Source organism: Zootoca vivipara, chromosome 6 (genome assembly GCF_965207765.1).
Source record: "Zootoca vivipara chromosome 6, rZooViv2.hap1.1, whole genome shotgun sequence".
Lineage (NCBI taxonomy): Eukaryota > Metazoa > Chordata > Lepidosauria > Squamata > Lacertidae > Zootoca > Zootoca vivipara.
The window spans coordinates 84,147,147-84,173,048 of NC_142589.1; the positions used below are offsets into that span (position 1 = coordinate 84,147,147).

The 25,902-nt window shown below is 49.5% G+C and overlaps 2 protein-coding genes across 6 annotated transcripts in view; one reads left to right on the top strand and one right to left on the bottom strand.

Annotated features, from left to right (window-relative positions):
* The first annotated feature begins 305 nt into the window (after positions 1-305).
* B3GNT3 (UDP-GlcNAc:betaGal beta-1,3-N-acetylglucosaminyltransferase 3) lies at positions 306-22,025 on the top strand. 4 transcript variants are annotated; one of them, XM_088672876.1, is made up of 2 exons: positions 306-402; positions 20,505-22,019. In XM_088672876.1, the coding sequence occupies exon 2, from the start codon at positions 20,511-20,513 to the stop codon at positions 21,654-21,656; it is 1,146 nt and encodes a 381-aa protein (XP_088529002.1). In that variant the 5' UTR covers positions 306-402; positions 20,505-20,510; the 3' UTR covers positions 21,657-22,019. The 4 variants fall into 4 exon arrangements, with proteins under 4 accessions (XP_088529002.1, XP_034976697.2, XP_060131415.2 ...); XM_035120806.3 differs by lacking the exon at positions 306-402 and adding an exon at positions 10,961-11,191 and having other exon boundaries at positions 20,505-22,025; XM_060275432.2 differs by lacking the exon at positions 306-402 and adding an exon at positions 11,640-11,716.
* Positions 22,026-24,487: 2,462 nt separating this feature from the next.
* The window catches only part of JAK3 (Janus kinase 3), a 30,316-nt gene continuing 28,901 nt past the window's right edge, over positions 24,488-25,902 (bottom strand). The window contains exons 24-25 of one of the 2 annotated variants that reach the window (XM_035120212.3): positions 24,908-25,027; positions 24,488-24,717 (exon numbers count right to left, since the gene is read on the bottom strand). In XM_035120212.3, the coding sequence (XP_034976103.2) occupies positions 24,911-25,027 (117 nt within the window). In that variant the 3' untranslated portion in view covers positions 24,488-24,717; positions 24,908-24,910. Of the gene's footprint in view, positions 25,028-25,902 lie in introns of both variants that reach the window. The other variant, XM_035120211.3, reaches the window with a different exon arrangement.

Below are 25,902 nucleotides of genomic sequence, written 5' to 3' on the forward strand. Positions count from 1 at the left end.
CAATGCTATTATTTTTCCCAAACGGGGTGGGGAGAAGACAAAATTGGACCCTGTGGGTCCAAACGAGGGAAAATTACTGGTAAGCCGCACAGGTGTTGCCTAGGAGATTTGGTTACCTTCCTCCACGCCCTTGAGATTATTCCTCTTTTCTCTCTCGCTCAAACACACACCTGTAATCTTATCAGGCTCTCCTTCCAGAAAGCCAGGCAGGACCTCGCTCTGCTTCCCCCCCTCCTTTTGGGGGGCACTTGGAGCAGACCTTGCTCTGGGCGTGGGTGTGCCTTCAAGCCCATGCCTGGCCCCGCCCCCTTACCTGCCCAGGTGAGTCAGGCTACCAGGTGCGCGAGGCAGACGGACTCTTTGCCGGAGTCCTGCAAGGCGGAGAGAAGGCTCAGGCTCTGGGTGAGTGAGTCCATTCAGAAGCGTTGGTGCTTTTATTGGGGGGTGGGTGGGCAAAACCCCCCAATTAGAATTAGGATGTGTGTCTGTACATGCATGGAATTATTCTTCAGATAAGCACAACCAACCCATGATAAAGTAATATGGTCACAGCAGTTTCAATGCGGCATCAAGCTGAACTTTGTCCCTGAGCTTGTTGATCCAAAACATTGCCAAAATAATAATAATAATCAAATCTATTTCCTCCCCATTAACACGTGGGGCTTGTTGTAATTAATTACTGTATCTTACTCAAAGTTTCCAATTTTTTCTCAACCCATTCTGGTGTAGTGGAGCATGTGCTTTTTCCCCCCTTCCAGTTTTTATCTGTTATAATCTTACACACTTTTAAGCTATTATAACCTTAGCATTTAGCTATTGCTTTACAATCTTAGTGTTTGCTTTTTAGCTATTATAAATCTTTGCAGCCGTTAAACGCTATTTCTGGATGAAGGTGTTTTTATAAAAAGAATAAAGAACTGGCAAGAGTTAAATGGTATAAAAATTAAATAATCAAATAATAATAATGAAGAGCTATACTGAGCAGTAAACAGGCACAGCCGTGATCAGCCCTGCAGGGATTGATGTCCTCCGTGCCGCTGGGGCCTCTGGGAGTTGTAGTTTGGAAGAGCTAGAAGAGGCAGACTGTTCCAGATGAAGCTTTCATTTATTCTTATGTATTTATTTATACCCCACGTGAAAGGGACTCAAGGCAGCTGACATATAAAAACAAGAACCACATTTTTTTGGGGGGGGGGGTAATTGAAAAGCAGTTAAACATCGATAGAAATAAGACTATATATATCTATAAAATCTGTTTTAAATGTACGATAGAAACAGCAGCAACCTTTTCATTAAAAGGAGTCCGTTCCCCAAAGACTGTTGGAACAAGGAAATCTTCAGCCAGGAAGGATCTGGGCTGTTTTCCTGAGGCAGGGAGTTCCAAAGATCCCAGCCAGCGAGAAGGGGGAATGTGGCTCTCTCTCTCTCTACATGTGAACTGTACAACAATCCTTCGGGGTAGGCTAGACTGAGAGGCCACATGGGTGGCTCCCCAGGCCAGACCTTTCATGGCTGAGTGGGGGGGATTTGAACCCCACAGTGTCTCCAGGTAGGGCTGGAAGAGGCACCCTTCCCCGAACCCCGGAGATCTGCTGCCAGTCGGTGTGGACATTCCCGAGCTGGGAAACTCAACAGCGTCCGGTATTCCTATTTATGCCATCCTTTTGTTGGGAACCAAGAGGACTAGAATCTTTCTTCATTTCTAGGGAGGACTGTAGTTCAGCAGAACATTCACTCCGCATGCAGGGGAACCCGAGGTCAATCCTTTGAGGGCATCTCCAGGTTGGACTAAAACCATGGAGAGCTGCTCCTTTCTTGTCACTCAAAGCCATGGGCTCAAGTCCTACTCTCTGGAGCAGGAGAAACCAAGCTTGCTCCATCTTCCATATGACAGCCCTTTAGATCAAGCATAGGCAACCTTGGCTCTCCAGATGTTTTGGAACTATAACTCCCATGATCCTTGACCACTGGCCCTGTTAGCTAGGGATCATGGGAGTTGTAGTTCCGAAACATCTGGAGAGCCAAGGTTGCCTATGCCTGCTTTAGATGTTTGAAGATGGCTCTTATTTCTCCTCCCAGCCTCCTCTTTCCCAAGATAAACATACCCAGCTCCTTCAACCATTCCTCATAAGGCTTGGTTTCCTGAACCTTGATCATCTTAAGTAAAATAAAAAAAAAATCCTTCAGTAGCACCTTAAAGACCAACTAAGTTTTTATTTTGGTATGAGCTTTCGTGTGCATGCACACTTCTTCAGGCATCTGAAGAAGTGTGCATGCACACGAAAGCTCATACCAAAATAAAAACTTAGTTGGTCTTTAAGGTGCTACTGAAGGAATTTTTTTTATTTTACTTCGACCCAGACCAACACGGCTACCTACCTGTAACTTGATCATCTTGGTCGCCCTCCTCTGCACACCTTCCAGCTTGTCAACATCCTTCTTATATTATGTTTGTCAGAGTTATGTTTGTTTGAACACCTTTACTTTAGAAGGCTGATGCAGCTTGTGGTTTAAACTTTGAGATATGTCCACTAGATTAGAACACCTTGGCTTTAGTAAACTTGCACAGCCATTAGTTGAATCTTGCAAGAAGATGTTTTTTGTTGATTAATAATCTTTGGAGGTTATCTAACCTTACGTTAAAACAATTTCAGCTTTCTTTCTTTTTTATTTCTTTTTTAAAATAATTTTTATTGAAGATTTTCCAGCTTTATACATCTCTCATAATCTAATAACATAGATTTTTATCTTACATAGAGCACAAAAAAAGGAAAGCGTTGCTTAAAAAAACACACCACCAAAATAAAGAAGAAGAAAAAGAAAAAAAGAAAAATAAATTTCAATCTTATCTAAACATTCTTCCTATCTTCATCAACTTCCCCGTTCCTCCCTTCCCAAATCCGTTTTAATCCCAGCTTTAGCAATCTTCACAATTTAACATATTTCTCTATTAATACAGTCTTAATCTTCACGTAATCAACTAAATTTTTATATCATATCAAATTCCCTTAAAAAGAAAAAAGAAGAAGAAAATATTCTGTCTATAAAAACCCCTTAGCCTTTAAATTCCCTAAAAAATATTCCCAATTATCCTTAATCTTTATTACTCACTCACCTGCCCAAAAGAAATTACGTATTATTATTTTTTTATTACCCCCCTCCCTTCCCCGGTTGGCAATTCCCTGTAAACCCCGACCAGTTCCTTGTAACAATCCATTTTCATACCATTTTCTCCAACCCTTATTTAATAATTCTATGTGTCTTTCACCCCACTCCTTCTCTTGCCCACTCCAATACCAAACACACTCTTCCCCTCTCCTTCAATTGTTCCCATTCCTGTCCCCCTTTTCTTTTCCCCTCATTCTTCTTCTTTCCCTCCCAGAGCCAGATCTTATTTGAGCCTTTTGTTTTTAGCTTATTGTCGTCTCACTGAGAGACCAAGCTCCTGAGTCTTTTCCTGTACTGGAGCCTGCTGGGTAAAGCCATTGTCCTTTGCAGCTTCTCTCACAAGTTGCTAAGGATTCAGAATTTTCGGCTCGTCTTCGACTTGTAAATACAATGTATCCTCTGGGAGAAACGAACAATTTCAGCTTTCTTTGGGAAAATTTCCCCAACTGCTCTGTTTTATTCAACCTTTTGTGGAGTTCATTACTCTAGTCCAGGGGTCCCCAAACTACGGCCCCCGGGCCGGATGCGGCCCAATCGGCCTCCTAATCCGGCCCGCGACGACCCCCGCCGCCCGCTGCTGCCGCCTGCTGTTACGGCGGGCGGCGCGGCGACGATCTTAAAAATCGGCAAAAAATCGCCGAAAATCCTTTGTGCGCATGCGTATGGGCCTCTCCCGACCCAGAAGAGGTCATTTCCAATGCACTTCCGGGTCGGGGGAGGCCCATACGCATGCGCACAAGCGATTTTCGGCGATTTTTTCCCGACCGTGTGCGTGTGCGCATGCGCACGGGCGCGCACTCCCCCGCCCTCCAGCCCGCTGCGCGCGCACTCCCCTGCCCTCCGGCCCGCCGCGTGGTCGGCGCAGCGGGCACCGGCCCGCTGCGCGGTAAGTCTGGGGACCCCTGCTCTAGTCTGAGTTAGTTTAAACATTAAGATATTTTTTTTTAAAAAAAACCAAACTAAAAAGCTTTTTCCTTCTGAGGAAGATATTTCCAGGGAAACGAGAGTACAGTATATAGCCGGCATCTTGTCAGGTGATTTGATTTATAGGTCACTTAGAATAAGTTTATTTTCTTTCTTATTTACTTAAGTGCGGGATACTTTTATATAGTTTTGAATAGTCATTAGTTTTAAGTTGTCTTTTAAATAAGCAAAAATCTGCCCTTATGGGGTTCTCCATCGGTCGGAGAATATAACAGAGAATTTTGAGAAGCAAAGCCTTTTATTTTTGCTGCTGCAACAGGGTCCTTCTCCTCACGCAGGAGAACAAGGAAGGAACCCAGAACAAAAGAGAACCTCCACTTTTATCAGTTTTCCCATCACCAAGAAACACCCCCAAAATACATCATTCCTACATCACAGCTACATAATCAATACCTCACAAAAAGGGAGGGTTCAAGGTAGAGATCTGAGCACCTTTGACACCTCTCCTAGTCCTCCTCTTACCCCTCCCAGGTGTGAATTCCTAAACACAAAGAGAAATTAACAGTTTCCTAAAAGTTGATCACTATCTTTTGTTCGGAGGAGTCTTCCATTGTGAATGAGATGGCTAGTAGTCTGGCACCATTTATGGGGAAATGTCCAGTTGGCAGAACCTCTGGCTTACAGGATTATGGCTCCCAAGTTGACAGCCATGTGGAAATGTGAGTGAGATTCTGGTCAGAGACTTTTGTGTAAGTGTAAGTGCAGAACCTGACATTTCCCCTCTGGAGATGCTTTGGTCTCTAGTGGGGAAGAAACCCCTCATGAGAGGACCAGGCTGTCAGGTTTGCACTCCCTCCATCTAAATCCAGGCCTAAATATGTGAATAAATCAAATTTCTAAGCTGCAACAGCCTAGAATAGCATTGGCGTGTTTTATTTTGCATGCTCCTCTGCCCTCCGGAGTCCGAGGTATCAATGCTCCTGGACACCAGTTGAAGGAAACCGCAGGAGGGGGGAGAGTTGCTCTTGCACTCAAATCCTGCTTATGGGGTTTCCGAAAAGTGGCAATAGGTCAGATAAAAGCCAATGCAATTCTGGGCTGCATCAATAGGAGTATAGCATCTAGATCAAGGGAAGTAATAGTACCACTGTATTCTGCTCTGGTCAGACCTCACCTGGAGTACTGTGTCCCGTTCTGGGCACCACAGTTCAAGAAGGATACTGACAAGCTGGAACGTGTCCAGAAGAGGGCAACCAAAATGGTCAAAGGCCTGGAAACGGTGCCTTATGAGGAACGGCTTAGGGAGCTGGGTATGTTTAGCCTGGAGAAGAGAAGGTTAAGGGGTGATATGATAGCCATGTTCAAATACATGAAAGGATGTCATATGGAGGAGGGAGAAAGGTTGTCTTCTGCTGCTCCTGAAAAGCGGACACGGAGCAATGGATTCAAACTACAAGAAAGAAGATTCCACCTAAACATTAGGAAGAACTTCCTGACAGTAAGAGCTGTTCGGCAGTGGAATTTGCTACCAAGGAGTGTGGTGGAGTCTCCTTCTTTGGAGGTCTTTAAGCAGAGGCTTGACAGGCATATGTCAAGAATGCTTTGATGGTGTTTCCTGCTCGGCAGGGTTGGACTGGATGGCCCTTGTGGTCTCTTCCAACTCTACGATTCTATGATTCTATGATTCAGCTGCTATGAGAACAGAATGCTGGACTAAGTGGGTCACTGGCCAGATCCAGCAGCCAGGCTCTTCGTATGTGCTAATGGAGCCTCCAGGTCCAGAGGAAGTCTATCGTGAGTCCTCGGTCCTTATGGGTATTTGTGAGAACAGAATGCTGGACTAGACGGGCCATTTCCCTGATCCAGCAGTGTTCTTGTACTCTTATAGAACCTCCAGGGTTCTATCTCAATTCCCCAGTCCTTGTGAGGACAGGATGCTGTACTAGGTGGGCTGCTTCACCACCTTTTTGGCTCCCGCTAAACTTGGGGTCCCCCCAGACCCCTGGATTTCAGGTCCCGTGAGATCTCCAAGTTCACTGGAGATCGAGCACCCAAGCTCAGCCTCCGGTGACTCACTGTTCATTTGGGGCAGATTTCGGCAAATTATTATGGCCTGTCGTGCCCTGGGGCCTGCTTGCAAAAGAGCGACTCGCCCTACAGGCATTTCTGGTCCCCCGTTGAGAAACTGTTGTCTCCCGGGGACTGTCTGGGTGGCAGAACCAGTTGTGGCTCTGCGCTCTGGCAACCTCCCCAGAGGACAGATTTATTCGTATTTTCTCTGGAAATGGTTTTTTGGTCCCGTTTGCAAAATAAAAAAGTCACTTCTTCCTCCAGAGGTGGCATCTCACTCGGAGCAGAACCTGCCAAAATCAGCTGGCGTGGCTCACTGAGCTTGCTCTGGTTTCGGTGAGTCTACTCTGAATAGCGGTCGCCCTGAATTTGGCTACCCAAAAGATTTAAACAGGACAGGTTGATGTAGCCAAAGCTACCTTTTGCTGAGCTAGACCATTCGTGGAACAGTAGAGATGGAAGGGACCCCAGGGGTCATCCAGCCCAACCCCCTGCCATGGTTCATATCTAGCTAAGATTTGTGGAGGCAGTGGTGGTGCAGTGGTTAGAGTGCTGGACTAGGACCAGGGAGGGACCAGGGTCCGAATCTCCCTGCTCAGCCCCACAGAGCTCATTGGGTGATGCCTTAGGGGCCAGTCGCTCATTTTCAGCCTGACTTTGAGAACCAGTTCACAACTAGGATTCACAGCTAGATTAACAGAACTATACAACTGGAATCTCAGGGTCATGGGTTTGAGTCCCACGTTGGGTGTGGATTCCTGCATTGCATGGGGTTGGGCTAGATGACCCTTGGGGACCCCTTCCAATTTGATGATTCTGTGTGAAACGGCTGACCTCCTCACCATACAGGACTGCCCTGGGTGGACCTTGCCTCATGTTTGGCCACCTTGGATTGAGTCCAAAGAGGCTTGTGACAATTTCCACCTGCAAAGAAACCAGCTTAGCTGCATTCTGAACTAGCAGAATGTCCTGGGCTGTATTTTTATTGGGGCCAGTTTTGTGTGCAATGCAAAGGCGAATGCCGTGGGGTGGGTGTGCTTGGAATGTGACTTGAGGTGGGGTCCCTTTTTTGACGCGGCCTCTGGTTTTGTTGCAGCCCTGCAACATTCCACTGGTGACAGAAGAAGAACCTGATGGGATCAGGCCAGCTCCTGCTCTCACAGGTGCTCAGAGTAAGCTGTGGAACTCCCTGCCACAGGAGTGGCCAGCAACTTGCATGGCTTTAAAAGAGGATTGGCCAAATTCATGGAGGAGGAGAGGGCTATTGATGGCTGCTAGTCAGGGGGGCTGTGCTCCACAGTCAGAGGCAATGTGCCTGGCATCCCCAGGAGGGGAGAGGGCACTTTTGCTGGAATCCTTCTTGCAGGGCATCGGTGAGAACAGAATGCTGATTTTTGGGTCTGATCTAGCAATCCAGCTCTTCTTTCGGAACCTCCAGGTCCAGTGACAGTCTATCTGGATTCCTCAGTTCTTAGGGATCTTCAGCCCCTGAGAAGACTGGTGCATTGAATCAAGTGTAGAGTTGGAAGGAACTCTGAGGATCATCTCATCCAACCCCCTGCAATGCAGGAATTGTTAACAGGGAGAATCGTAGAAATGTGGAGTTGGAAGGGACCCTGAGGGTCATCCAGTCCAACCCCCTGCAATGCAGGAATCTCAGACAGATGGCCACCCAGCCTCCAAGAAAGGAGAGTCCACCTCTTCTCGTGGGAGTCTGTTCCACTGTCGATAAGCTCTTGCTGTTACTGTAATAAACAAAATTTGCCCTTATTCCCTTATGGGGTACACAAGAGCCCTTATAGAGTCCTTTGTAGGTTCTCCATCGGTAGGAGAAAATAACAGAGGCCAACCAGAGGAAACTGAGAAGCAAAGCAGCTAGTAAGCTTGATCTTTATTGAACTGTTGCAACAGGGTGCCCCCTCTCACGCAGGAGAGAAGAGGAGGACCCAGAACAAAGGTGTGCCTGCCCTTATATAGACATTTTGAAATTCCCTGCCCTGGAGCTCAAGACCACCCCTCCATACATCATAAATACATCACAGAAGGGGCGGCCTACAACAGAAATCTGAGTGTGTAGTTTATCTCCTGTCTAGCAGGTTACCTGTTAATGGTCACTTGATTGGATTACCTGTGGAGCCTGGCCAGTCTTTTTGTAATGCCAGGTCACAGGCTCACCCTATTCATACACAAACATACCATTAAGACAGGATTTGTGAATGAGAAAACAATGGGGAGGCTTTTCCATTTTCCTTCGACCTTGCAGAGAAATTCGAGGTTAATTTGGGAGGGACAGAATGGTGTCAGGACTTTTAATGTACTGTTTTCAGTCATTGGTTTATATATTTATGTACTGTACGTGTTTGCCTTGTACATTTATGAACATTTCTAAGACCTTAAAATTCTTATAACAGTATAAATGACATTATAAATAAAGAAGAGACACTCCCTGCGTTTCTGAGAAATGGCTGGCTGTGGAAGCATGACAAGGAAAGACTTTGAAGCAGATTGGTGACCATTGCCTTCAAAATTATAGGCAGGGCTCCATAGGCCAGCTTCATTTGGTGCAGGGATTTTATTTTCCGGATAAACAGGGCTCTGTTTATGCACCTACATGCAGACAGCTTTTAATTGTTCTCTGAGACATGGAGGAAAGAGGGAAAGCGGGACATTCTGGGGTCAAGAGGGAAACTGGGACAGCTTTGGTAGTTCTGGAACTATCCCTGGGAAACTGGGACTTTTGTGGGGTCTGCAACTGCCTCATTGGGGCAAGACCTACTGGGGAGAGCTGCTCATTAGGCCTGGTCTGACTCAGTGCAAAGCAACTTCTGGCGTTCCATACAAACCCATCCTTTTTTCCGAAAGCATGAAGTCTATAGAATCATAGAATATGACCACAAGGGCCATCCAGTCCAACCCCCTGCCAAGCAGGAAACACCATCAAAGCATTCTTGACATATGCCTGTCAAGCCTCTGCTTGTTGTTGTTGTTTAGTCGTTTAGTCGTGTCCGACTCTTCGTGACCCCATGGACCAGAGCACGCCAGGCACTCCTGTCTTGCACTGCCTCCCGCAGTTTGGTCAAACTCATGTTCGTAGCTTCGAGAACACTATCCAACCATCTCATCCTCTGTCGTCCCCTTCTCCTAGTGCCCTCAATCTTTCCCAACATCAGGGTCTTTTCCAGGGAGTCTTCTCTTCTCATGAGGTGGCCAAAGTATTGGAGCCTCAGCTTCACGATCTGTCCTTCCAGGGAGCACTCAGGGCTGATTTCCTTAAGAATGGATAGGTTTGATCTTCTTGCAGTCCATGGGACTCTCAAGAGTCTCCTCCAGCACCACAATTCAAAAGCATCAATTCTTCGGCGATCAGCCTTCTTTATGGTCCAGCTCTCACTTCCATACATCACTACTGGGAAAACCATAGCTTTAACTATACAGACCTTTGTCGACAAGGCATTGACCCTTCATGGATCAATGCCTTGTCATGGCGAAGGGGCTTGAATAACTTAGAGAAGCTATGAGCTATGCCATGCAGGGCCACCCAAGATGGACAGGTCATAGTGGAGAGTTTTGACTAAACGTGATCCACCTGGAGAAGGAACTGGCAAGCCACTCCAGTATCCCTGCCAAGAAAACTCCATGGACAAAGACAACAAGCCTCTGCTTAAAGACCTCCAAAGAAGGAGACTCTACCACTCTTCCTGGCAGCAAATTCCACTGTCGAACAGCTCTTACTGTCAGGAAGTTCTTCCTAATGTTTAGGTGGAATCTTCTTTCTTGTAGTTTGAATCCATTGCTCCGTGTCCGCTTCTCTGGAGCAGCAGAAAACAACCTTTCTCCCTCCTCTATATGGCATCCTTTAATATATTTGAACATGGCTATCATATCACCCCTTAACCTTCTCTTCTCCAGGCTAAACATACCCAGCTCCCTAAGCCGTTCCTCATAAGGCATCGTTTCCAGGCCTTTGACCATTTTGGTTGCCCTCTTCTGGACACGTTCCAGCTTGTCAGTATCCTTCTTGAACTGTGGTGCCCAGCAGGGCCGTCTTAAACGCCCCTGCCGCTGTGGTGCGCCGGATCTCTCTGGCGCCCTCCTGCCCCGTTTCCCAGCGCGGTGGGCGGGTGGGCGCAGCCCGCAGCGCGGCTCCCACAGGCGCAGCTGCGCGGCGGACCGGCCGGCCAGCGGGCGGGCGCAGCTTGCGGCGCCTTTCTGGCGGGCCGGCACCATGGTGCCCTGCGCCACCGGGGGTCTACCTAGAGCCGGGCCTGGTGCCCAGAACTGGACACAGTACTCCAGGTGAGGTCTGACCAGAACAGAATACAGTGGTACTATTACTTCCCTTGATCTAGATGCTATACTCCTATTGATGCAGCCCAGAATTGCATTGGCTTTTTTAGCTGCTGCATCACACTGTTGACTCAGGTCTAGAAACTTGGCTCCTGCAGAAATCCTCAGGTGCAATCTCGAAACCTGCTGGGAAGCCACTGCAGGGTCATCTGGTCCATCCCCCCCCCGACTGGTAAATGACGCAGCTCCCTGTGTTTTGATCAGTGATGCACGCTGGGATAAATATATGAAAGCGAGCATTTCCCAACTGGTCTGGAGTCTGTCTGTGCCTTTGCAAAGTCGATGCAGGAAACCGAGTTATTAATGGCTTCCGGAAAGTGTCAGACTGGACTAGGAGGTTGCAGAACAGACCCCAAAATAGCTAGAAAGGGAAGTGAGAGCGGAAGCAATGGCTTTGGGTGCAAGCGGAGGCCAGGTGCAAGTCTCTAGGTAGGACTTTGTACTCTGGAGCAAAACAGGAGGACAGATGAGAAGAGGAAGGTTCAGTACAGTATTTGGAACCGGGAATTAAATTTGCCGCAGGGTGCAGGGAGTTCCTTTCTCCAAAACAGACCAAAGAGCTGCTGAAGTCAAAGATGCAACTGGCTTGTTTCCTGCTGCTCCAGAGGGCAGGATCCAAACTGGCGGATTCAAAGGGTGAGGAAGGAGATTCCGGCTTCTCATCAGGAAGAAGTTTCTGAGGGTAAGAGTCCTTCAATGGCAGAGTGGACTCCCATGAAAGGCAGCGTTGGGAGGTTTCTAAGCAGAGATCCGGGGGCGAGGGGGCACCTGACAGGGATTCTCTAGCTGTGCTTCCTGCCCTGCAGAGGGTTGGACTGGATGACCCTCGGGGATCCCTTCCAAGCCTCCAATTCTACGACTCCATTTCACCACCCTGAAATGATTTTTAAAGTTTCTTTTCTTTTTTTCTTTTGCATTTTGGGAATCTGTCCCTTGCTGCCTTTGCACTTTGAAACGTCTCTGGACTGGTTTGCTGCGCAAATTGTTTGCTGAGACGTATTGCCAGATAAGGGGTAGGTTGGGAACTCCTTTAATTGGAGCCTATGGCTTGGAGAAAGCAAACAGGGAGATAACAAGCGCTTGGCACCAGTGGCTCTGTGGGACTTGTTGCCACAACACACACACACACGCAGAGAGACAAAGAGAGAGAGAGACCGAGTCTTGGCTGGGAAGGAGGAAGAGGATCTGGGAATAATTATAACCGCAGGTCAGAGAAAAGGAAATTATGGGAGACTTAACCATTGTCATGTGCGAAACTGACTTAGTCCTTCAGATGCCTTGGAGAGTCAGCAGGGCCGGCCCTAAGGCAAGGCTGGGTGGCGCAATGGGCTAGGGCGCCGGCCTGCCAAGGGGGCGCAGCGCTGCTGCACCTGCTGCAGCCGTGCTGCGCCCGCCAGACAGCCGCGCTGGGAAACGGGGCGAGGGGGGGCACCGGAGGGCCCTTCGCACCATGGCGCCAGGGCGCCAGATATGCTTATGACGGCCCTGAGAGTCAGGCAGGGTGTTTACAGTCCAGAGCTTGCCTAGATGAAGAGGAGAGACCCTCAAGGTGCAAAGGGACAAGCCTGCTGTGATGGTGTTGTTTTTTAAAAATTTAATTGTAGAGTTGGAAAGGACCCCGAGTGTCATCTAGACCAACCCCCTGCAGTGGCCAAGGTGGGGCTCAAACCCATGACCCTGAGAGTAAGAGTCTCCTGCTAAAGCTATCCCCCTCCATCAACACACAGTTCAGGGCTACAAAGAATGGTGTTGCAATCAGTATTACAGCATTATTGTATTTTGTTTGTGAGTTAGGCTCATAGAGGGAGGGACCCTTGTGTGGGTGCCTGGAGGCGGTTGGAGGATGGAATGTGGCAAACAGATTGAGGTTGGATCCTGACAGAAGTACCGTTTTGGGGGGACAGGGGGTGGGCGGGGGTGGAAGACTCCCCTGGTCCTCAATGGGGTAACTGTGTCCCTGAAGATGCGCAGCCTGGGAGTCATTTTGGACTCACAGCTGTCCATGGAGGTGCAGGTCAATTCTGTGTCCAGGGCGGCTGTCTACCAGCTTCATCTGGTATGCAGGTGGAGACCCTCCTTGCCCGTAGACTGTCTCGCCAGAGTGGTGCATGCTTTGGACTACTGCAATGCGATCTCCGTGGGGCTACCTTGGAAGGTGACCCGGAAACTACATCTACTGTAATCCAAAATGTGGCAGCTAGACTGGTGACTGGGAGTGGCTGCCAGGACCATATTACACCGGTCCTGAAAGACCTACATTGGCTCCCAGTACGTTTCTGAGCACAATTCAAAGTGTTGGTGCTAACCTGTACAACCGTAAACGTCCTTGGCCCAGTATACGCGAAGGAGTGTCTCCACCCCCATCGTTCAGTCCAGACACTGAGGTCCACCTCCAAGGTTCTTCTGGCGATTCCCTCATTGCAAGAAGTGAAGTTGCAGGGAACCAGGCAGAGGGCCTTCTCGGTAGTGGCGCTCGCCCTGTGGAACACCCTCCCATCATATGTCAAGTAAATGAACAACTCTTTGACTTTTAGAAGACATCTAAAGGCAACTCTGTTTAGGGAAGTTTTTAATGTCTGATGTTTTATCATGCTTTTAATATTCTGCCTTTGCAGATATGTTGCCGTTATTTTCTCTTGACATTAGGAGCTGCCTAATTCAAAGTGCTGCTTTTGATCTGTAACACCTAAAATGGCTCAGAACAGTGTCTTCTTCTTCTTCTTCTTCTTCTTCTTCTTCTTCTTCTTCTTCTTCTTCTTCTTCTTCTTCTTCTTCTTCTTCTTCTTCTCCTTCTCCTTCTCCTTCTCCTTCTCCTTCTCCTTCTCCTTCTCCTTCTCCTTCTTCTTCTTCTATCCCTCGTAGCCAAGTCTTCTCTTCTTCATCTTCTTCAGGCCCAGCTCGCCCATTGACTCTAGTGGCGCATTGCGCCAGGGCGCCTGGGCGATCAGGGGGCCCTATGGGGCAAGTGGGGGAGCTGCACGGCGGCCTCCCTTTTCCCTCCACCAGCCGCGCCGGGAGAGCAGGGAGGTAAGCGAGCGGAACGGGGGCACTAGGACCCTGTTCCGCTCTGCAACGCCAGGGTCATCCCTCACCCTGGCGCTGTGTTTCATTGGTAGAGGTGACGCCACATGGCATCACCTCTACCAATGAAACCCAGCGCCCTGTTGGCGGGAAGGAAACGGTCGTGGACCCAGCAAGCGCCGGAGTCGCCTGCCCAGGGACCCCGGCCCGCTGGGAGAAGGGAGGAAGGCCGCACGGAGCAGCGGCGCCCCCTCCCCCATTCAATCCGGCATCGGACAGGTGGGCAGCCTATGGCACAGCGCGGCCCCGCTGTAAGGTGCAGGGGCCGCCGTGAGGCTCCCGCCGCCCCCACCGCCCGGCATGCCAGGTAAGAGCTTTCCTTTTTTTAAGAGTGGGGGAGGCACCCGAGGGATCCCTGCAAGGGGGCCCGATGACCTTAAGACGGCCTTCTTCTTCTTCTTCTTCTTCTTCTTCTTCTTCTTCTTCTTCTTCTTCTTCTTCTTCTTCTTCTTCTTCTTCTTCTTCTTCTTCTTCTTCTTCTTCTTCTTCTTCTTCTTTCCCTCATAGCCAGATTGTCTTCCATAAACACGGTTTTAACAATGAGTCCGCAAGTGACTGTGGAGGCCAATTCTGGATCCACGCGTCCTTCCACAGTGGGGACATTGGTTTCCAGGCAAGAGTTGATCACGGTGTGGATTTGCCAAGCGTGCCTTCCTCTTAGCACGTTTCTCCCTTGCGTCCTGAGATCGAGTGTCTTCTAAGCCCACGACACCTTTGGTAAATGCTGTTCTCCAACTGGAGTGCTCACAGGCCAGTGTTTCCCAGTTGTCGGTGTTTATACTACATTTTTTTTAGATTTGCCTTGAGAGCATCTTTAAATCTCATTTGTTGTCCACCGGTATTTCGCTTTCCATTCTTGAGTTCAGAATAGAGCAGTTGCTTTGGAAGACGATAATCAGGCAACCACACAACATGACCATTTCAACGAAGTTGATGTTGAAGAATCATTGCTTCGACACGGGTGATCTTTGCTTCTTCCAGGATACTGGCATTTGCTCAGGAGAGCAATACTAGATTGCCTTTCCCCATATAAGCCATCCTGAGATCATTATCCAAGGGCAGTCTTTGTGCGCCTCCTCCAAGACAGGTCTGGAGGGTGGCAGCATGAGAACAGGGCCTTTTCTGCAGCGGCTCCGGTGTGGTGTAGTGGTTAAGAGCGGTAGACTCGTAATCTGGGGAACCGGGTTCGCGTCTCCGCTCCTCCACATGCAGCTGCTGGGTGACCTTGGGCTAGTCACACTTCTTTGAAGTCTCTCAGCCCCACTCATCTCACAGAGTGTTTGTTGTGGGAGAGGAAGGGAAAGGAGAATGTTAGCCTCTTTGAGACTCCTTCGGGTAGTGATAAAGCGGGATATCAAATCCAAACTCTTCTTCTTCTTCTTGTGGAATGTTCTCCACAAGGTGCCTGGCAAAGACGTTCCAAAATATCCCAGTATTTTGTGTTCTTGTTTTGTATTTTTATGTTGTGATCTGCCCCATGATCTTTGGATGAAGGCTGTTATACAATTTTATTAAATAAATAATTTTAAAATAAAGCACCTGGAGATGCTGCCAGTTGGGATTGAGCCTGGGACCTTTCTACACGCCAAGCTCTGCCCACTCAACCCTGGTCCCTTGTTGTGTAGGCCCCCCCCACCTCTGGGGGGCTGCTTACAAGAGCACCTCCTGCTCTAAGCCATTTCATGGAGGCATCTCAAATAGAGAGCAGCTGGGGCAACCCAGCCAGATGGACTGGGTAGAAATAATAAAATGATTTAAATTATGATTCTTTTAAGTAGATGGACAGGACTCCCCTCCGCAGTCTGCCTATTTCGTGCCACGAAAGGCTAGAGTGTCCTCTGCACTCTGCAGGTCAGGGAAGCCAACTTATTTGCTTGCGGCTTCACATCCTTCCTTGATGGACTTCTTCAATTGCACAAGAACACCTTTGTTCACATGCAGAGTGGGAAGTGGAGCACGAGGCTTTCCGAAGGCAGCCCTGTATGGGGAAGGTTTGTTAATGCGTGATGTATTATTATTATTATTATTATTATTATTATTATTATTAGCTGACCCTGCCACGCGTTGCTGTGGATTAGTCTGTGAAATGGGCCCTCAGAGTCTCCCTTCAGACCCCCCTGTAGGCCCTAAATGGGCCCTCAGAGTCCCCCTTCAGACCCCCTGGAGGCCCCACTGTGGTTTAGTCTGTGAAATGGGCCCTCAGAGTCCCTGTAGGTCCTAAATGGGACCTCAGAGTCCCCCTTCGGACTCCCCTATAGGGCCCACTTTGGCTTAGTGCAGGGGTGCCCAAACTAAGGCCCAGGGGCCGGATGCGGCCCATTCGCCTTCTAAATCCGGCCCGCGGACGGTCCGGGAATCAGCATGTTTTTACATGAGTAGAATGTGTCCTTTTATTTAAAATGCATCTCAGGGGTATTTGTGGGGCCTGCCTGGTGTTTTTACATGAGTAGAATGTGTCCTTTTATTTAAATGCATCTCTGGGTTATTTGGTGGGGCATAGGAATTCGTTAATATTTTTTTTCCAAAATATAATCCGGCCCCCCCACAAGGTCTGAGGGACAGTGGACTGGCCCCCTGCTGAAAAAGTTTGATGACCCCTGGCTTAGTCTGTGAAATGGGCCCGCAAAGTCCCCCTTCAGACTCCCCTGTAGGCCCCACTGTGGGTCAGTCTGTGAAATGGGCCCTCAGAGTCCCTGTTGGCCCTAAATGGGCCCTCAGAGTCCCCCTTCAGACTCCCCTGTAGGCCCCACTGTGCTGTTTCGTGTCGGTATGGAGATCTCCGTGGAGGGTGGGGATCGTGGATTGGGCGAGATATAAGTGGAGGGCACGGATTGTGGATCGGGTAGGATGGTGAAGACCAAGACCTAGGGGGGCATCTCTGGGGAGTGGGGGGATCTCTGGGGTAGGTACCTCCATGGCGGGAGGGGGTCCTTTGGGAGTGGGCTACTGTTGGGGTGGCCTGGTCCCTGGCAGAGGTCTGTTCTCCGGGGTGGGCTGTGGTGGGGTGGAGAGTGGCCGTTATTTTGCCAGTGGGCGGGATTTTGGATGTATGTTGGATTTTGATTGGTGGGGTGGATGGGGAGTAGGCGGGATTTTGGCAGTATGTTGGATGTTGTTCGTAGGATGTCCACTGGAGGGGGCAATTTTGGGGTATACAAATCCAGGTTTCTACCTGTCCTAGGTGTGTGTATGGACAATGTAAGTGGATAGAGACACTCTCACATGGGGTCTCGATCAAAATAAAAATAAAAAAATCCTTCCAGTAGCACCTTAGAGACCAACTAAGTTTGTCATAGGTATGAGCTTTCGTGTGCATGCACACTTCTTCAGAAATGGGGTCCCGATGTTGTGGGCAAATTTGAGGACAATCGGGTAAGTGGTTGTGGGGAAAGGTTCGTTGGAACAAAAAGCACCCTATATATATATATATATATATATATATATATAATTTTGTATATGCTGGAAGCCGTCCAGAGTGGGTGGGGCAATGCAGTCAGTTGTTTTGTTTGTTTGTTTAGTCGTTTAGTCGTGTCTCACTCTTCGTGACCCCATGGACCATAGCATGCCAGGCGCTCCTGTCTTGCACTGCCTCCCGCAGTTTGGTCAAACTCATGTTGGTAGCTTCGAGAACACTGTCCAACCATCTCGTCCTCTGTCATCCCCTTCTCCTTGGGCCCTCATTCTTTCCCAACATCAGGGTCTTTTCCAGGGAGTCTTCTCTTCTCATGAGGTGGCCAAAGCATTGGCGCCTCAGCTTCACGATCTGTCCTTCCAGTGAGCACTCAGGGCTGATTTCCTTAAGAATGGATAGATTTGATCTTCTAGCAGTCCATGGGACTCTCAAGAGTCTCCTCCAGCACCATAATTCAAAAGCATCCATTCTTCGGTGATCAGCCTTCTTTATGGTCCAGCTCTCACTTCTATACATCACTACTGGGAAAACCATAGCTTTAACTATACGGACCTTTGTAGGCAAGGTGATGTCTCTGCTTTTTAAGAAGCTGTCTAGGTTTGTCATTGCTTTTCTCCCAAGAAGCAGGCATCTTTTAATTTCGTGACTGCTGTCACCATCTGCAGTCAGTTGGGCGGGGTACAAATAAGACTATTATGTTGCTTTGCTAGGATCAACAAACCAAGGTGCTCGAGGCTCCCATTTGCACAGAGTCTTCCCTCTGGATGGAGCCCTGGTTGCTCCAGGACACCGATAGGCTACTTCTTCCTCCTCCTGCTCCCTTCCCAGCATTTCCTCCTTACTGTATGGAAACTGCCCCGGGGTTAAGCTAGTGCTAGTTTCGAATGTTTGCTCTTCCAAAACTGGGATGGGTTCCATCAATAGTGAGCAGCCTGTCCTCTTCTGTGTGTTGCTGAACACACACACACACACACCCTTTGGGGTAAAGTTTATTATTACAATTTTCTTTTTATAATGTATATAAAACAGAGAGGAGGATTGCAACAACAGGCAAAAATTAAATTCCCACCCCAAATAATATTTATTGATTTTCAAACATTTCAATACAAAAACAAACGCAAAAAAGCAAAAATAAAACATAATAAATTCTTACATTAACTTGACATTGTGGACTTCCTCGATTCCCCCCCCCCCGGATCCATTTATTAAATCTAAATTAAGCAATTTTCCTTTATCATCTTAAATCATTCTGACACAATTTTTCCATTATTTCACAACCAATTCTAATCTACACAAAGGAAAAAACAACATCGACTGTCCTCAACCTATAATTCATTAATTAATCCAAATCTAAATTTATTTTCCCGTCCATCTCTAATTCTTCCTTTAGCCTCACAATTTATACTCCAAAGTTTTTCCATACATTCATCAACATTTTTCCATTTCTTCTATCATAATAACCTTTAACCACTTTTATCTAATTCTACCCCCCTTCCCCTGGACTCCGGATCTCCCAGGTGTATCAACCAGCTCCATAAAACGTTCCAGTTTCGGACCATCTTAATCAATCAGAAAATAACCCATTGTTGCTTCTCACCCTATTCCCACTCTTTCGCCACCTGGCCACCACTCTCCCTTCTTTGTCCCCTGCTGACCCCCCCCCCAATTTTCTAACTGTAGCACAGTACCATCCAGCTATGTTTCCACTTTTCAGCCCTATCTCAATTTTAACAGGCAAAAATTAAAAGAGGAAAAGCAGAACCGTAAAATAAGCATGTGGAATGAGTAGTTGCACATGAGTTAAAATAGCAAAGTCCAAGGAAATACTGTCAACTTAATCCGATCATCAGGTGCAGTTCCCCACTGGTCACCCTTTTTATGGTAAACATGAGGACTAGGATCTTTGGATGGTATTCATCATCCCTGAGCATTGGCTGGCGGGGTTTGGCACCCCATAGCGTCTATAGGGCCACTGAGTCCCTAAGACAAAGTGCAGGCAGCCAGCCATAAGGACATTTGGATGGTCCTGCTTTCATGGGCTGGTTGGGCACAGAGAAAGAGGCTCACAGCCAGGGGATTGGTGGTGGGAAGACGATGGGGGAGAAGAATGGGAGGAGGAGGTGGTGGAAGCTGAAGAGGCAACAGGGTTTAGTGAGCAGGGAGAGGCTGTGGCAGAGAGAAGTCCAGAATCAGAGGCAGAAGAGGTTTCTGGAGAGGAAGGAGGCCAAGAGGCTGAGAGGAGTCTGGCTGGGGAAGAGTCACGGGTATCGCCCCCTCCTGTTGTGACCAACTCCCCTCCCTGCTGGTCTGCCAGAACCAGAAGAGGGATGAAGAGCGTGGTTGGCTGCACCCAGGCGTAGCCTCAGATTGCTTGGGGAAAGTCCTGAAGAGGAGGGGACTGAGGTGGGAGGAAACGGCTGGGGACACCCAAAGGAACCCCCATAGGAAGAAGGCTCAGGAACAAGGGGTTGGAGGTGGGACGATGATGAATGGCTGGAAGGAGAAGATGGAAAGGAGTGTGGTACGAGAAGCAGAAGAGGTAACACAGCTTAGTGAGCGGAGAGAGTTGGTGGCAGAGAGAAGTCCAGAATCTGAGGCAGGAGAGGAACAAGGGTCTCTTCCTTCTGTGTCCCCTCTTTGTCTCCCAGAACCAGAAGAGGCATGAAAATGGTGGAGGAAAGGTTGGCTGCTCGTAGGTGCAGTCTCCAATTGCTTGGGGAAAACCCTGGAGAGGAGGGGACTTAGCTGGCTATGGGCAGGCGGGGACTTTCAGTCTCTGCGACTGCTTCATGGGGGTAAGAACTACTGGGGAATAGTTGCTGTGCTCACTAGGCTTGACACCCTGTGCAGATCCTGTTTTGGCTAGAAAAGAGTCAACTCCTATTTGCATGGTGTGGTTTACTCCTGGTTCATGTCTGGATCAGTCCTAGGTGGGCGTATGTGTGTGAGAGAGAATCTACCTCATTCCCTGAGCTGTAGGGTTGGAAGGGACCCCCAGGGTCATTCAGCCCAACCCCTGAAACACAGGAATCCCTCGTGTGAGGGACAAGGGATACAGGGAAGTCCCTCCCATCTTAAGTTCCAGCCCATCCCCAAGCGCTGGGGAGAGCAGGGAGAGCTCTGCCTCCAGCGGAGAGTCAGGAAGTGGTGTCCGAGGCTCAGGCAAGGTTGCGGAGCCCATGCCCCAGGTGGGACAGGAAGGTGTGAGCACGGGGGGAAGGCCAATTCCCCCAACTCCGGAATTGAGACGCAAACGTGGGGGGAAGAGGTTGGGTCTCCCAAAGCTTCTTTGCTGGAAGAAAACACGCCAATCTCCATTCGGAGGTTCTGACACCTCACCGTAAGCATGTATATAGATCGTTCTGACCACTGTAAATAATCAGCACTCAATAAAAGTCTAAAAAGACTATGCTGCGAGGAGTCGTTACTCTAGAGTAGCCACATCAGCACCTCTGACACCTCGTGTGCCTCTCACCCACTCTGTTCTCCCCTTCTCTCCCAGGTGGAAATGTCGCGACGTTGGTGCTACAAGGTGGAAGCTGCCGTCTTGGGTGTGGTGGGCTTCATGGGGCTCTTCTTTCTCCTCCAGACAGACGAGGACCCTGCTGTCTCGATGGAGCCCAGAGCCGCCACCCCAAGTCCATCCACGTCTGCTGCCACCACCCAGCCCTGGCGCAACCCCGCTGCCGAGTGCCGCGAGAACGTCTCCGTGGCCAGTGTCCCTGGCTTTGCCGAGCTGCCGGGCCACATCCAGGACTTTTTGCGCTACAAGCACTGCAAGGCGTTCCCGCTGCTCCTGGACTTGCCGGAGAAATGCGGGCGCCCCGAGTTCTCGCACGAGGTCTTCCTCCTGCTGGCCATCAAGTCCTCTCCGGGGAACTATGAGCGCCGTGAGATCATCCGCAAGACCTGGGGCCGCGAGCGGACCTTTGAGGGCGTCCACATCCGCAGGGTCTTCCTGGTGGGGGTCCCGGGGAATGCCCGCGATGCCCGCAAGCTTGGCCGGCTGCTGAAGCTGGAGACGGAGGAGCATGGGGACATCCTGCAGTGGGGCTTCCAGGACAGCTTCTTCAACTTGACACTCAAGCAGGTCCTCTTCCACGCCTGGATGGAGGCTCGCTGCCCGGGCGTGCGGTTCGTCTTCAACGGGGACGACGACGTCTTCGCCAACACGGACAACATGGTGCGCTACCTTCTCGGCATCCCGGGTGCGGGCGATGAGCATCTCTTTGTGGGGCAGCTGATCACCAATGTGGGCCCCATCCGCGAGAAGTGGAGCAAGTATTACGTCCCCGAGCAGGTGACCACCTCCAAGTCGTACCCGCCCTATTGCGGCGGCGGTGGGCTCCTCATGTCCGGCTTCACCTCGCGGACCATCTACCAAAAATCCCTGGGCATCGAGCTGTTCCCCATCGACGACGTCTACCTGGGCATGTGCTTGGAGAGGGCGGGACTGGCGCCCGCCTCGCACATGGGCATCCGCACGGTGGGGGTGCGCGTGCCCTCCTCCAAGCTCGAGTCCTTCGACCCCTGCTATTACAAGGAGCTGCTCCTGGTCCACCGATTTGTTCCTTATGAGATGTTGGTGATGTGGGATGCCATTCATCAACCGGACTTGATCTGCGGGAAGAAAGTTGTTCTCCCAAACCTCTGAGGCCTTGGGGGGGGATTTTGGATGTGTGTGCAAATGGGAGAAACTGCGGTGGAGCATGCCCTTTTCCTTGCAGGATTTGCTCCTCTCTCGAACTCGTCTCCTGCAGCAGAGGGCAATGTTTCCTGGAGGGATTTCCCACTCTCTCGAACTCTTCTCCCCTGGACAGAGAACCGCAGGAAGGGTGTGTGTCTCTGTATTTGAGGGGCTGTGGCAGCTATGGGTGGGTGGGTGGGGGGCTTGTTTGGGTAATTTATTCTTCGCCCTTAGCCCTTCAGTGTAAGCCAAACAGATGGCTTCACTTTGACTGGCTTGACTTCTTTGAAGGGGAAAACCTTTGCAAAAGGGATGGCAATAAAGAATGGAACATTGGAATTTTAGCAGCTTTGACAATCCTGACGGCCCACAATGCAACACTCCTCTGGGGCCTTCCTGGTAGGACGTGCTGCGCTCAGGAACCCCAAAACTCCTTTATCTTCCAACTCTAAGATTCTATGATTCTGCCCTCCTTGTGGAAAAGAGGCAGCTGTGGTTTGGGTTGGGCAAATGGCGCCCTTGAGTTCCGGCTTGGTGAAGTGGCATTGGGGTGGTGAGCAGCCCTAAGGCTGGTGGGGGTGATATTTTGTTCCCATGTCAGCAAACGAAGAAAGGCAGTGGCGGTGTAGTGGTTAGTGTGTAGGACCGGGACCTAGGAGGGACGAGGGTTTGAATCCCACCACTCAGCTGTGACGCTCAGTGAGGACCTCCTAGGTGGTTGGAGTCTCTCTCTTTTCTCTCTCAGCCTAGCCTTCCTCATAGGATTGGGGTGGGGAACCCCCTTCCAACTCCAGAATGCTATGATTTGCACCGGTTCCTGCCTGGATTTGCATTCAGGTGCTGTGCTCACCCTTGCTTACATAATTGCTTCCTTTGGCCTTTATCCTCCTGCTTGATCGACAGATGCTAAAGCAGGATGGCCTTTGGAAAGGCCAGATAAGCAGGGTGTGCGATGCCTTCCAGGAACTGCCATTGTTCCAGAGCCAGGAATGATCGTCATAATTACGAGCAATCCATCACATAGTTTTCTTAAATAATAATAATAATAATAATAATAATAATAATAATAATAATAATAATAATTTATTTATACCCCACCCATCTGGCTGGGTTTCCCCAGCCACTCTGGGCGGCTTCCAACAGAAATATTAAAATACACTAATTTCTTAAAGATTAAAAGCTTCCCTAAACAGGGCTGCCTTCAGATGTCCTCTAAAAGTCTGGTAGTTGTTTTTCTTTTTGACATCTGGTGGGAGGGCGTTCCACAAGGTGGGTGCCTACCGAGAAGGCCCTCTGTCTGGTTCCCTGTAACCTCACTTCTCGCAATGAGGGAACCGCCAGAAGGCCCTCGGTGCTGGATCTCAGTGTCCGGGCTCAACGGTGGGGGTGGAGACGCTCCTTCAGGTATACAGGACCAAGGGCGTTTAGAGCTTTAAAGGTCAACACCAACACTTTGAATTGTGCTTGGAAACGTACTGGGAGCCAATGTAGATCTCTCAGGACTGGAGTTATGTGGTCCCAGCGGCCGCTCCCAGTCACCAGTCTAGCTGCCGCATTCTGGATTAGTTGCAGTTTCTGGGTCAAAGGTAGCCCCACATAGAGCGCATTGCAGTAATCCAAGCGGGAGATAACCACAGCATGCACCACTCTGGCGAGACAGTCCGCCAGCAGGTAGGGTCTCAGCCTGCGTACCAGATGGAGCTGATAGACAGCTGCCCTGGACACAGAATTGACGTGGACAGCTGTGAGTCCAAAATGACTCCCAGGCTGCGCACCTGGTCCTTCAGGGGCACAGTTACCCCATTCAGGACCAGGGAGTCCCCCACACCTGCCCGCCATCCAACCTCCAACCGCCTCCAGGCACTCACACAGGACCTTCACCGGACCTTGCTCAATATGTACCACAGACTCGTTTGATCTTGGCCATTGCTCTCTTTCTGAGGTGCAACGGAGTGTGCCTTCGGGGGGTGAAGTCAAAATGCTTCACTAGCAGCACCCAAGTGACCTCTCCTTGGCGCAGGGTCGTGTGTCTGGGGGTCCTGGGCTGCCCAGACAATGAGGACCCCCCCCCCTGGCCTCACTGATGGCGTAAAAAAGGAAAGCAGAGCAAGACGTTGGGCGTACAAGGCACCATCCAAATGCCTTAGGGACTCCTCTCCAGATTTCTGCAGGGTTTACACTTTTATTCTCCTGAAATATCCCGCAAGGCAGTGGACATTTAGGGTAAGGCTTTTCCTTCTCCCAGATGGGCTCCTTTCCCAGGTGGACGACCCCCACTCACTTCCCTGGAGAGAGGTGTGGCCATGGAGAAGGTGTGTGGCCTAGGGAGGCGGGTGTGTGGCCTGGGGATCATTCTGAGGGCCTTCTGGTGAGATTTGAGGGCCACATCCACCTGCTCGCCCTTTAATCTGTCTCCATTTCAACTGAAGAAATGACAGCGTCTGTCCTCAATTACAGTGGCACCTCGGGTTACAAACGCTTCAGGTTACAAACACTTCAGGTTACAGACTCCGCTAACCCAGGTTAGGGTACCTCGGGTTAAGAACTTTGCTTCAGGATGAGAACAGAAATTGCATGGCGGCGGCAGCGGGAGGCCCCATTAGCTAAAGTGGTACCTCAGGTTAAGAACAGGTTCAGGTTAAGAACGGACCTCCAGAACGAATTAAGTTCTTAACCCGAGGTACCACTGTAATTTTTTTCATTTATTCTTTAAAACAAAATCTCACAGACGTTCAGTTCTGCGTGCTCTTCGGTCCTGGAGACGATGAGGAAAGAGAAATGCGGCAGGCTTGGGTTTATTTATTTTTAACTTTTAAAGAATTTTATTAATTTCTGCAACCACAAAGAAGGAAAGAAAATGATCCATTAGCAATGAGAGGGAGAGGCGGAGGAAAGCCCCCCCTTTTGCCACCCCCAAAGCGCCCAGCATGGGAAGCGGGGTGGAATGAAGTCCTGGGTTCAAGGTCCAGACTCTGCAGAAGTCCAGACTCAGCCCCTCTGCCGCAGACAGTCCTGGGACACAGGATCCCTGGATTCAAACAACCGGAAGAGAGATCCCGACTCAACATTGGGAAGAACTTCAGGGGCAAGAGCCGTCTGCCCCTCGGAAGAAGGGTGCAGGCTCTCCAAAGTTTCCTTTGGCTTTTAGCCATGTGGTTTTGCTTGTGCATCGGAAATGGGATTTTAAGAGATTCAATTTCCCGGCCAGTCTTCCTCACCTGCTAGCCCCGCACTTTGCAGCGGCCGCTCCTCAGGGCTTCAATTTGGGGTGCCAGCTTGCAGAACGGAGGCCTCTGGGCCGGGGAGAAGGACCAGCAGGATTGCATCAGTGCATAAACCTCAAGGAAGAGGGAGAGGAGGACGGAGGTCAGAACCGGGTGCGATTCCACTCTGTGCCAATGTTTGGTGTGGCTTTCCTCCCCGCTCCATAAATCCTTTATCTATTTAATTGCATTATCTGAGGAGCTCAATGATGTGTCCATGGTTCTCTCTCCCCACATTCTTTTTTAAAAAAGATTATTTATTTCCCACAAATAAAATACAATTTATCAAACATTTCCAATATACATTCACTTACTGTAAGAAATTGACTTCCCTCCCACCGTTCCGTGATGTTCTCATGCTTATCTTTTGTTGCTACATATTATAATTATTCTCTACTTCCTTTTCTCAAAGTAACTTTTGCTGCTGAATTTACTCCAAACCTGCTAGCATATTAACATGTTTACATATTTTTTTTTAAAAAATTAAATTTTCCAATTTTAAATTTAACATTTCCAATCCCCCTTGGAGGCTGAACTTTACTAGCTGAACTTGCTAATTCTGCATATTCCATCAGTGTCTTGCTCTTATTTCTGTTCAGATTGTCTAAATTGTTCGCCTTTTACTCTTTCTCCCCATCCTGATTCTCACAATGACCCTGCGAGGTAGACCAGGCTGAGAGAAGGTGGCGATTGGCTCCCAAGGCCACACCTGGCGAGCTTCATGGCGGCATCAGGGGGATTTGAACCCCAGCCTTTTCCGTGCCCCAGTCCAGAATTCTAACCACTCTGCCATGCTGCCTCTCAGTGATCTCTCGCTTTACACGTGCCCCAATCTCCAAGGCATTAGAGACGTCTCTGAGCAGACCTCAGCGGAGTTTCTGAAGAGGAAGATCACCACTACTGGTGGATCTTTATACCGATCCCCGCAGCGGACACCTTACAAGACTGTG